Source organism: Cynara cardunculus (genome assembly GCF_001531365.2).
Source record: "Cynara cardunculus var. scolymus isolate 2C chromosome LG 10, CcrdV1, whole genome shotgun sequence".
In the NCBI taxonomy this organism is placed as follows: domain Eukaryota; kingdom Viridiplantae; phylum Streptophyta; class Magnoliopsida; order Asterales; family Asteraceae; genus Cynara; species Cynara cardunculus.
The window spans coordinates 26,856,251-26,868,121 of NC_037537.1; the positions used below are offsets into that span (position 1 = coordinate 26,856,251).

At 33.7% G+C, this 11,871-nt stretch overlaps 1 protein-coding gene across 1 annotated transcript; it reads left to right on the plus strand.

The window, feature by feature from the left end:
* Positions 1-2,809: 2,809 nt before the first annotated feature.
* Positions 2,810-8,417, plus strand: LOC112519876 (sulfite exporter TauE/SafE family protein 4-like). The gene is made up of 12 exons (XM_025128188.1): positions 2,810-3,056; positions 3,153-3,312; positions 3,868-4,068; positions 4,642-4,703; positions 4,934-4,982; positions 5,080-5,132; positions 5,220-5,306; positions 6,264-6,314; positions 6,412-6,651; positions 6,760-6,853; positions 6,943-7,083; positions 7,977-8,417. Exons 1-12 carry the CDS (start codon positions 2,895-2,897, stop codon positions 8,057-8,059), a joined length of 1,383 nt encoding a protein of 460 aa, XP_024983956.1. The 5' UTR covers positions 2,810-2,894; the 3' UTR covers positions 8,060-8,417.
* The last annotated feature ends 3,454 nt before the right edge of the window (positions 8,418-11,871 follow it).

Below are 11,871 nucleotides of genomic sequence, written 5' to 3' on the forward strand. Positions count from 1 at the left end.
AGCTGTTGACATCGAGAGCATTCGAGAGATCGAGAGCTTGGACGGAGAGGCAGACAAAAAATCCTGAGCTGTTGACATCGAGAGCTAAGAGCGAGACCTTGAAATCGAGAGTTGAGAGCGAGATGGTGATGGAAGAGCGAGATGGAGACGAATAAATCGAGAGTTGAGAGCGAGATGGAGAAATCGAGAGTTGAGAGCGAGATGGAGATGGAGATGGGATGCGGCTCTGAAATTGATTTCAGACATAGAATTCCCACTTAATTTTAAGAGAATGGTAAGAGGTAAAAAAACTCTTAGTTTAAAAAAAAAACAAACAGTCTGAAATCACTTATGTCTGACCGATTAAGAGTTAAGAGACAATTAAATGAAAATATTTAAAAACAAACAGACCCTTAATCTCTTATTTGCTTAACAAACTTTATTAAATTAAAAATCATATTAAAATATATTTAAAACAAATTTTTTGAATTTTTAAAACTTAATAATTAGGTAAAAACATTATTATAAAATCCCAACTTGTACGAGCAAATAAAAAACTATTTTTATTCATTAATTACTTTACTTAAATAAAAATAAATCCTTACAGATATCTTTTTTGTTGTGTTTGATATCTGGATTAATAAGATCCTATATCGGTTGATAATGAGAACAAATGTTGTTTCTATAAGAGATTAGATACTGATTTAATCAGACGCGATTTAAAACCGTGAATGCAAGTCTGGACAAATCAGAGAATATCCGGTACGGTTGGTTTGAGATGTTAACAATGTTTTAAATGACGTGAGACGTGACATGACGACAAAGTCACGACGTTTTTTAAGGCGTACCTGAAGGCGATATATGCGTACATAATTTTGTGTATATATAATTGTATACGCTTGTGTTTTGAACAATCCCATATTAACTTTATATAACTAAAAAAGAACCATTTATATCAAATATATCAAGCTTACAAGAAAACGATATCAACAATTGTGGTCACTGAGTTTATTAGGGCTGATTTCTTGCAGTCACAGTTTGCCGGGATTAGTCTAGGTATAGCTTGAGACACTCTTTAAAAAAAAAAACAATATCAAGATTGCAAGCCTTAGTCTTAGTCGCCGTACATAATTATCATTTACCCTTCAAGTTGTATGTTTAAAAAGTTGATAAAAAACCCCTGTCCTACAAAATAATGTGTCGTAACGCATCGTAACATGCCATGATGCGTTACCACGGAAATCAAACCTCATAGTGGAGCCATAGGAGTTAACATGGCGACAAAGTCAAGACTCAATGTCGTAACGTGCCATAACGAGTTATTTAGAACCATGAATGTTCATAGCAAAATAATTGACATAATATAAAATACATATTTATTGTAGAAATTACGGTCTCCTTAAAATGAAATAAAATTGATTTCTTGCAACTTTAAAATGGTTTTTTCTTATTTTCGGCCACTGTTTTTTGAACACGTGATCTATAATATTAATAACACATGTAATAACCTTAACAATTAGCTACAACTACTTTTTGTTAACTTAAAGTAGTACACATTGATTTAAATTGAGGGCATTTTTATGACCAATAAAACCTATCATATGACAGAGTCAATTATACAGATAATCATGTACCCGAAACCTTGTATGTAGATTGGTCCTGCCATTAAAATAGGTGAAACAAAAAATTAAGAATACAAGAGAATATCGGTAAATTACTCAATTATCCATGTCAAATTTATAACCTTAAAACCTTTCAAGATTTCATTTACCCACCAGTCTCTTCCTCGTTTGTTTAGTTCTGTCATGTTCAGTCTCGTACACATTTGAAGCACATCTTTACATCAAGAATGTGAAGAAAATAGAGTTTGACAATGATATTTACAAGTGTTAATAACCATTTTTAGGACCCAAATTCATCTCTTAGGGGCCGTTTACCAAAATGCTTACCCGGTAAGTGCTTATCGATAGGATTCAACATTATAATTTATTTTGATACGTAAGATTTTTTACATCAAAACATATCGAATGCAACAAGTTACTGGGTAAGTGCTTACTTGGGTAAGAGTCGTCATTCTTACTTACCGGGTAAGACTCTCTATCATTTTCATTGCTCTTACCCGGTAAGATTTTTGGCCTTTCTCATGTTCATCCGATAAGGAAATTTATCCGGCATACACTTACCAAATAGTGTTTAGTAAACGGCTCCTTAGTCATTTTTTTCGGGAGATTTTCAAAGCATCACTATCTCCACAAATGGCAGTTCCGTGACTTGCATGAGTTAAAAGACAAAAAAATCACTTTTCATCCAGGTCCGTAAGTGAGCGAAAATTGAAAAAAAAAATCATTTTTCACCTATATCCGTAAATGATACTTTTAAAACGGGTGAAAAGTGAATATTTTTTATCTTTAACTTTTTGTTAAGTCACGAATAGGCCACTTGTAATATTTTAAAATATTCAAAAACAAATAGTAAAACATGAATTTAGGTGATGTTTGGAATTGCTTATTTGAAACAACTTATAATTTTCTACAAACATACTTATCAATTTATTATAAATCAGAAATGTTTAACTTCTTCAAAAACTTTTTATTACCGATTTAACATCGGTATAAGTTGTTTATCTAAACACTCAAAAATACTTATTACTAGTGTTACACCAGAATAAATCAATAAGTTGTTTTTATAAACAAACTCAAACAACTGATTAATCCATGAAAATAATTATTTATATTAATTTCCCAAAACTAAATTGGGTCCAGAAATATTCAACTTTAATTGTACCGCCCTCTCTCTTCTATAAATTTAAGAATCATGTGAGGGCTAGCATGACTACGAGTTGGCTGTATATGCCTATACTTGCCTTCTTCTCCTCTCTGTATTTCTGGTGTGCTAGCTAAAACAACAGAGCATCCATGGCGACGAGTGGGTTTGTTTTGTATCTGTTAGCCGGTTTCTCCCTCGCTATCTTATCGGTTTTCATGATATCCGGTCATGATACTTACAAAAGCAATCACCATATTCACCGTCCGTCTCCGAATTCAGTTGTTCTTCAAGCCGACGAGAAGACCTGGCCGGTGAGTTTCCGTAAATTTAACTTGTCTTCTCATTGTTATTATAATATGGACTCAAACCAATTATTTCGAACTTGGGATTTTGAATTTGGGTAAAAGGCTTTGGAGTTCGATTGGAGAATTGTGTTGGCTACGGTGATAGGGTTCTTGGGTTCTGCTTTTGGGACGGTCGGCGGCGTTGGCGGTGGCGGCATTTTTGTTCCGATGCTTACTTTGGTTGTGGGTTTTGATACCAAATCTGCAGCTGCTCTTTCCAAGTGTATGCTCTCTCTCTCTTTATATATATATATATATATATATATATATTAATTGCGAATTTGGGGAAACTGGAAAACATTTGCTCAATAAAATAGTAAGATATTTGTTCATAAACCTGACACCTTTGAACCCAAACATTATAAATGAGTTACAGTCACCAACTTCTTGGATTTGAATATGGTATTTGATCTCTGAAAGATCATGGGTAGATGGATTCATATCTCAAAAGGGTGTAAAGTGATTGGTAAAGTTAATCAAAGTTCACACACACACACACACACACACACACTCACTGTTTGACTTCTGAATATGTGAGATGTGTTAGTTTTTTCAATTTCAAAATCCCTTGACTGGATGGGGTTGCTCAAATGGTTTGAATCTGAATCAGTTTGATCATGTGGGTCTTCTGGAAAGTGAAATTGAGTGATTGAATGTTGAATTTGAATCTGGTGTTTGAAATCCTACAATCAGAACTGGAATCTCTTTGACAGATTGAGGGTTTACCAAATTTGATTCAAGAAATCTTGATGTTTTTTTTATGTGGGTATTGCTTCAGGTATGATAATGGGAGCATCAGCATCATCATTTTGGTACAATTTAAGAGTACCACATCCATGCCGAGAAGTACCGATTCTGGATTACGATTTAGCCCTCTTGTTTCAACCTATGCTCATGCTTGGAATCACCCTTGGTGTTGCTCTTAGTGTTGTATTTCCCTACTGGCTCATCACTGTTCTCATTATCATCCTCTTTTTAGGTACAATTTCTGGGTCTCTTTTTAAGATTTGATGTATAACAACCCGTTCCACTTTGATAGAAAAGTTGTTATAAGCCTAAAGTTGCGGGCCACCAATAACTTCCACTGTAGTTTTAAACGGATTTGGAGGTTATTAGCCTGCTGATTTGGGCTTGGCACGTTACATTCTACTCGATTTTGACAAAGAATCTTGGATTTATTGCATCTGAATCAAGATTATTGATCTAATTATTGCTTAATTTAAGTTTGAGAAGGTGATGGATTGATCTCTATTTTATTATCAAGTAGTTTACATGTTACGAAACCAAGGTTTCTTTGCGATTTTTTTAATTATTTGTCAATATAAACAGCTCCTATTTAAATTGATATCTGTTTATTGATTGAAACACTAATCATTGATGTTTCTTGATCTGGCTGACTTAATCTATACTCTCGCTGTCCCGAAACAAAAGCATTGTTTACTATTGATGATGTATCAATCTGAGATTACTTTTTTGTCGTTACAATACCATAAGATTCTTTTTATCTTGTCGTTTGATTTTTGTCTAATATCACCCCGATGATTGTTGATAGGGACGTCTTCACGGTCTTTCTTTAGGGGCATCGAGATGTGGAAGGATGAGACGATACTGAAGGTAAGAATACCTTTAATATTTCAGTTTTGAGAACGAATATTATTCATCATGAATATAATGATTATTCATTATGAATACTTTTCAAAATGAATATTTATCACGAATAAAACATGAATAGTTGGCTCCTGGTTTTCAAAATATTTACTGTTTTCGTTTGAACCTGCCTTTCAGTTATTACGACAACTATCCAATCTTTTTGTGTAACCTTTTTTTTTATTCGGATGATGCAGAAAGAAATGGCAAAGCCACGAGAAACGTTTGTTAATTCTCGAGGGGAACGTAAGTTGCTCAAAGATCCGTTGAATTTGTTTGGTGTTATAATGCAATTTTACGTATAAGCCTTTCGATAATTTCTTTGCATCGTTTCTGCTTTCAGTTCTAATCGACACTTATGAGCCTTTGCTTCCTAGAGAAGAGAAAACTCCAATGGTGAGCATCGACTGCTTTAGTATCTGGACTTTAACTTCTCAAATAGATTTTGATTATGTCTAAACCTTTTTCCCGACAAATTTGCAGCAAATATTTACATTTAACTTACGCTGGAATAAGCTTATGCTCTTGGTTGTCGTATGGGCTGCCTTTCTAGTTCTTCAGATCATCAAGGCAAGTAGTTCTCGTGCAATTATACTTCATTCGTCTCATAAAATCTCTACTTCTTTTGCAATGCTAATAACCGTTGCTATAGACAACAAAGTCAGTCTTATAGAACCACAAAGGTGGTGACTGATTGGTTTGAGCTTGGCTCCAAAGGTCAAATGTATCAGGAGGTCCCAGGTTCAAATCTAATGAGGAATAAAAATCCCTTTATGGCCACGGAGGTTCAAATGCGGTGACTCCGGGCTATCTGCAAAACAGGTGGTCGCCCTGGGATTAGTCGGCTCGCATAGCGGGTTGGATATCCAGGTTAATAAAAAAAAGTCAGTTTTATAGGACGTCAAAGAGTGTCATAAATCATAATATACTGCTTTATAGGATTTAACTTTATTGGACCAAACAATTGTGTGTCGTATATAAAAGTGTTACAATAAGATGCTAGGATGTTTTTGGGCATTCTAACAAGTATTTAGGACACTTTTGAAATAAAATGTCCTATTAGTCTTTTTATATTACTTATTTGAAAAAATGTCTTATAAAACAAATGTCCTATAAAACAATGTCATGGGACATTTTTCAAAAGTGTCATATAAAAAGACTAATATGCACTTTATTTCAAAAATATCATAAAAAACTTGTCAGAAAGCCAGAAAGCTTGTTATCATCTTATTATAACACTTTTATATAGAACACGCAGTTGTTTGGTCCTATAGACCTAAGTCTATTAGGACATTCAGACATATTTGGCGTCTTATAAACCCGATTTTGTTGTAGTGCCTTGAATAATATCTAGTGAGGGAATCTTGTGGACTATCGAATGATGATAACGGGTAGCTTGAAATTTTGCCAAGAACGGACCTTTTTCGATATGGGTCATCTCAAAATGGGAACTTTTTGCAATTTCTAAAAGATTCAAATGCATGTGTTCTTGAATCCTAATTCTTGGCCTCTTTGTATCTTCTGCAGAACGATTTAGTAGTTTGCAGTACATGGTATTGGGTACTCACGGTTGCTCAGGTACGGTACAGTTTCGAGATAGCATTCACTGCCTTGTCGGCACTGTACAAAAATGCACGAATGTGGGTACGATCTGAGCCCGTTTTGTTTGTTTCAGTTCCCAGCAACGCTAGCAGTTTTCGGGTACGAATGTGTTAAGTTGTACAAAGAAAGCAAGAAGAGGAAGAGCTTGGGGAACACTGAATCGGTGTGTGAAGCTTCCATCGAATGGACTGTTCCCCATCTTGTATTCTGTGCACTTTGTGGAATCTTGGGCGGCACCGTTGGCGGCCTTTTGGGGTCCGGTGGTGGCTTCATTCTTGGCCCTCTGTTACTTGAGATCGGTGTCATACCACAGGTACACAAACTGAAAGAATATTCGGTTTCATTAAATGGTATAATACGACAACCGTATGTTGTCATATTTAAAAGTGTCATTTAATTCTTTCGTTTTGTTGTTGAACAGGTGGCAAGCGCGACAGCGACGTTTGTGATGATGTTCTCGTCATCCTTATCCGTGGTGGAGTTCTATCTACTCGACAGGTTCCCGATCCCTTATGGTACATTCCCGTCACCATCTCATGATAGTCGTTTTTTCTCAAGATACGTAAAAACCCGCATACGATTTTAACTTTTTACGTTCTTACAGCATTATACCTCATGTCGGTATCCATTTTGGCCGGTTTCTGGGGACAGTTTATCGTAAGAAGAATTATTACATTTCTAAAGAGGGCTTCACTCATCGTCTTCATTCTTTCTGCTGTCATCTTTGCCAGTGCTCTTACTATGGGTAAATTTCTCAATCTTTTATTCCGTAACAAAATCGGCCTTATAGAATGCTATAAATTTCTCTATCTTTTACCTTAAGGTTTCGTTTCACATGATTTTTTTCCATGTATAGTATTTAACGTATTGATTAACATATATTTGTCTCACAATTTGTTTGTATCGTATGTAATCCTTCCACAATGTGAAACTCTTTTACGTGTATTTTTTGTTTCACAAACACATCTAAATGTGAAACAAATATATGTTAATCAATATTCTAAATCCTAGTGGTAGATAGAAAAAAATCATATGAAATAACACATGATGCACAAGTTCTCAAGATTATCATAATTTCATGGATTCTCAAAAGAATGTCCTCGTAGAAGAGAATTAGGTTTTATTTTGAAGTTATATTGGTAAAATATAGGTATGTTCCATCTTGTTCCATGGGATGGGGGTGGAACACATATGTTCCACTTTGTTCCTGTCTGTTCCATGTTCCACATTAAAGTCCTGCCAAACATGGAACAACGATCCTTGTTCTGTTTTGTCATGTCATGTCTAGTGTACCAAATACACCCTTAATGAACGAAAGGTACTAGAGACCGGAACGGTGTCGGGACCAGCCGACCTGATTGCAAAGTAGCTTAATTGGTCCCGTCTCGGGACCGGTTTTGGCCATCACTAGCGGAAGGTGTTTTAAAACCCCATGCTACCATTTATCCTTCTCAAAAGAAAGGTTAAACAATCATGCTATCGACTTATTGTAACAACTTTACGTAGAATACACGATTATTTAGTCTTATAAACTTAAGTCCTATAAAACAGTTTACTATGACATTTAGACATATTTGATGTCCAGTAAAGCAGGTTTTGTTGTACTGTGTGCTTACGGAGTTGTACTTATATGCACAGGGGTTATTGGAATCGAGAGGAGCATCAGAATGATCCACAACCATGAATTCATGGGGTTCCTTGAGTTCTGTAGCAGTAAGTAAGCACTCAAAAGTGATTAATGGTATTTATGTACAGAATTATACAGCAGTGTTGAGGAGGTGCTTTAGGCCAATGTGCGTTGGCCGATCGACCGCCCGCAAACAAGCGTTGTTATGATTCATATTCATTGTTACTGAGTCTCATGTGGCTGTGGAAATAGGGTTTTGGGGGTCGATGTTAACCAGTCGGTTAACAACAGCGCCACCACCATCGCCGCCATGCCACCGCCACTGTGGTCTAGATTTGTAGTGTGGAATAAAGTTTCGGGTTGCGAAGGAGTGTTAGCTAGCGTTAACACGAAAAGCAACCTTCAATTTGTTGGATTAGTATTTGCATTGAATTATATTTGATTTATTCTGCATATAATTAAAAGTTGCAACTTCGTATGATATCCAAACCACCTGCTATGCGAGCCGACTAATCTCAGAGCGACCACCTGTTTTGTAGATAGTCCGAAGTCATCGCATTTGAACCTCCGTGGCCACAAGAGGATTTTTATTTCTCCTTAGATTTGGACCTGTGACCTCTTGATATTTTTTTACCTTTGTAGCCAAGCTCAAACTAATAAGACACCACCCTTGTGGTTTATTATTATTATTATTATAAGATAAAAGGTGAGAAACAAATATTCCATAATTGGAAGGGACGTAAAAGGATAAGTTTTTTTATTATTATTTTAAATGATTAAATGTTTAAATTATTTTTTAATGAAAAAATTACGAAACTTTTTCGTTTTAAATGATTAAGTTTTGAAACTACTTTTTAAATAAAAAATCATTAAACTTTCTCATTTTGATTGATTAAATTTCTAAATATAGTTTTCAACAAAATAAATGATCAAACTTTTAAAAATTGGTTAAACACATTATTTTAATCTAAAAAAGTACTTGTAACCGACTAGAAAGATCTTAAAGTAAAATTACTTATAACCATCTAAAAATATATCAAAAATAGGGAGATCGTTGACATGGGCCAAATGTGTGATAGCCGAGGACAGAGACTGTCATGGGGGAGTGATACCATTGTTTGCGAGGGGTCTTAAAGATGTAGAATTTGGAAACTGTAAAACTGATTTAGGTCTTAATATTTTAAGACCTTTCTAGTCAGTTACATATAGTCTTTTTTTTTTGTTAAAAAAAAACAGACTATCAAAATTTTAAAAGTTTGATAGTTTATTTATTACAGATAAAATATTCAAGAATTTCATCATTCAAAATGAGAAAACTTTATGGTTTTTCATTCAAAAAAATAGTTCAAGTACTTAATCATATCAAAAAAGAACTTAACGATTTTTCTATTCAAAAAAATAGTTAAAAGACTTAATTATTCAAAACATGATAGTTTATTAGGTTTTTATAAAAAAAAAAAATTCAATAAAATAAAGAGCTTACTTGTTTAAAATAGTCATTCTGGATAATCCAATTCATATTATAACAACTTTTACAATTTGTTAAAGTGCTACTTGTTAAATGTTAACAAAAAAGCGTCACTTACTTCCTAACTCAGTAAAACATCGCTTATAAAATATTAACTATTTCGATCAATTGAATAAGAAAGTACAACGTATCGGGGCCTAAAATAGGCATAGTGGACAATTATCCTTTAGAAATAAATATTCCCAAAAGTGGAAGGGACAAACTAATTTTGCCTTTTCAAGTGATATGATAACCAAAAACAAAATGAGACCACAACTTCAAATTCTCATCTTCACCCATGATTTCCTCTCTAAAGTAAATCCATTTATTTACAGTTTTATTTGTTTTGTTTTAAAAAAAAAAAAATGTTGAATTCTGAAGTCTTATATCACTTTTGATTGATAAGAGGTGATGTTGAAGTGTCAAATTTGAATTAATAAAACTGTTTGTTTTTTTTAAACTGATGAACGTCTGAAGTCAAAAATCTTAACCAATAGTTTGTTTTTGTAAAATCAGGTGCAAACATTTTTATCAAATGCTCTTGATTTTTATGAAATTTCCATTGTTGAAATTCATCTCAATAATTGTTTAATAGATGGAATACAGTAAGAACCTTTTGGATACCTTTCAGACTTCCGATGCTATCGGGAATGCCGTCGGTGAGTTTGTTTGCGGAAGGACCAATAATATAGATCACCGATAGAAGTTCTTGTTTCACATTAATCTTCTAAGCTAACTTATACGTACAAAAATTATACGTGTGTGCGTGCGCGCGCACACACACACACACACACACATATATATATATATATATATATAGAGAGAGAGAGAGAGAGAGAAGGCGGGGGAGCATTTCACATGGGGGATGAAAGGATGGTGGCGTCCTTGGTGGATAAAGAATCAATAACCAAAGAGAATAAAAAAAGAAAATAAGAGGAATTAAGATATTAGTTTTCCTCTTATTTATTTCAGACCCTATTAAGTGATAAGATGTTCTTAAAATAATAAAAAAAACAGTCTGAATTAGAAAAAGTCTGAACGAATCAGACATAAATGATAATTAAGAACTGAAAATGAAAAAAAATAAACAAGGCCTAAAACTTGCCCGCGGCATGTAGTTCATGCTGTGAAGGAGTAAGGTGATTTATCAAAAACACAAAACATGTTCCGTGTTCGTTCTCAACCCCCAGCTTAGCTTCAATCGTTGGTTCAGCCAAAAAAATTGACTCCTCATATTGATGTCTGTAAAGGCGGGTTTCATGTGAGACCTATTAAAATTATCAGTAATCAACTTTTTATCCAAATAAGGATAAAAATTATTATTATTGTTATTCTGTTATTTTTTTTATCCTTAATTATCAATTGTTAATTAACTTTAGTAAAATAAAGTGGTGACAAGTTTGCTTTCTCATTCTCCTTCAACTTGTCAAAAGTGGTTAGAAATATGATTTGTTAATTCATATATCATACATTTAAATTTTATAATTCAATATTAAATAGCAGATTATCGGTGATATTATACCAGATAAACGACAACAAAAATACTGTTTACTAAGTCTTTTTTACATTTAAAAAACCATGTAAGTCCAATGTTATTGAAACGAGACCAAAGCAAATTAACATAGTATATTTAACTCGAAAGTAGAGTTTGAAAAATTGTGAGATCTATGAGAACTTCTACCAAAAGGTCTTGTTTCACGTGATTTTTTCTCCCGTCGATATATAATGTACTGATTAACGTATGTTTGTTTCACAATGTATTTGTTTCATATGTATTCAGTTCACAATGTGGAACTTATTTACATGTACTTTTTGTTTCACAAACACGTAAGAAGTGTTCATATTGTGAAACAAATATATGTTTTAAATCCTAGTCTTAAATGATAACAAAAAAATCATATTAAATAACACATTATGTACAAACTTTCAGGTTTATCACAATTTCATGGGTCCTAAAAAAGACAAACATGTATGTATATATATATATATATATATATATATATATATATATATATATATATAGAGGGTTGGGTTCACGTGAGACCAAAGATTTTTCGTGAGACCCATAAGACCAATTTATGTTCATTGATCAACATTATAAGCTAATGATTTAATGGTCTAAAGTTGCAGTGACAATTTTATGATTATTGAGAAGTCTCGTGGCAATTTTGTGATTATTGAGAAGTCTCGTGGCAATTTTGTGATTATGAATGTTAACATTGTAGATCTAATCCAAGAGTTGAGAATTGGTCTTACGGGTCTCACGAAAAACCCTTGTACAAACATATAGTTCTCATTTGATTAAGCCCCTATATATATATATATATAGACTTGGGATCATGTGAGACCAGCCTGTTTTCGTGAGACCCGTGAGACCAGCATTTTACACTTGAAACTTC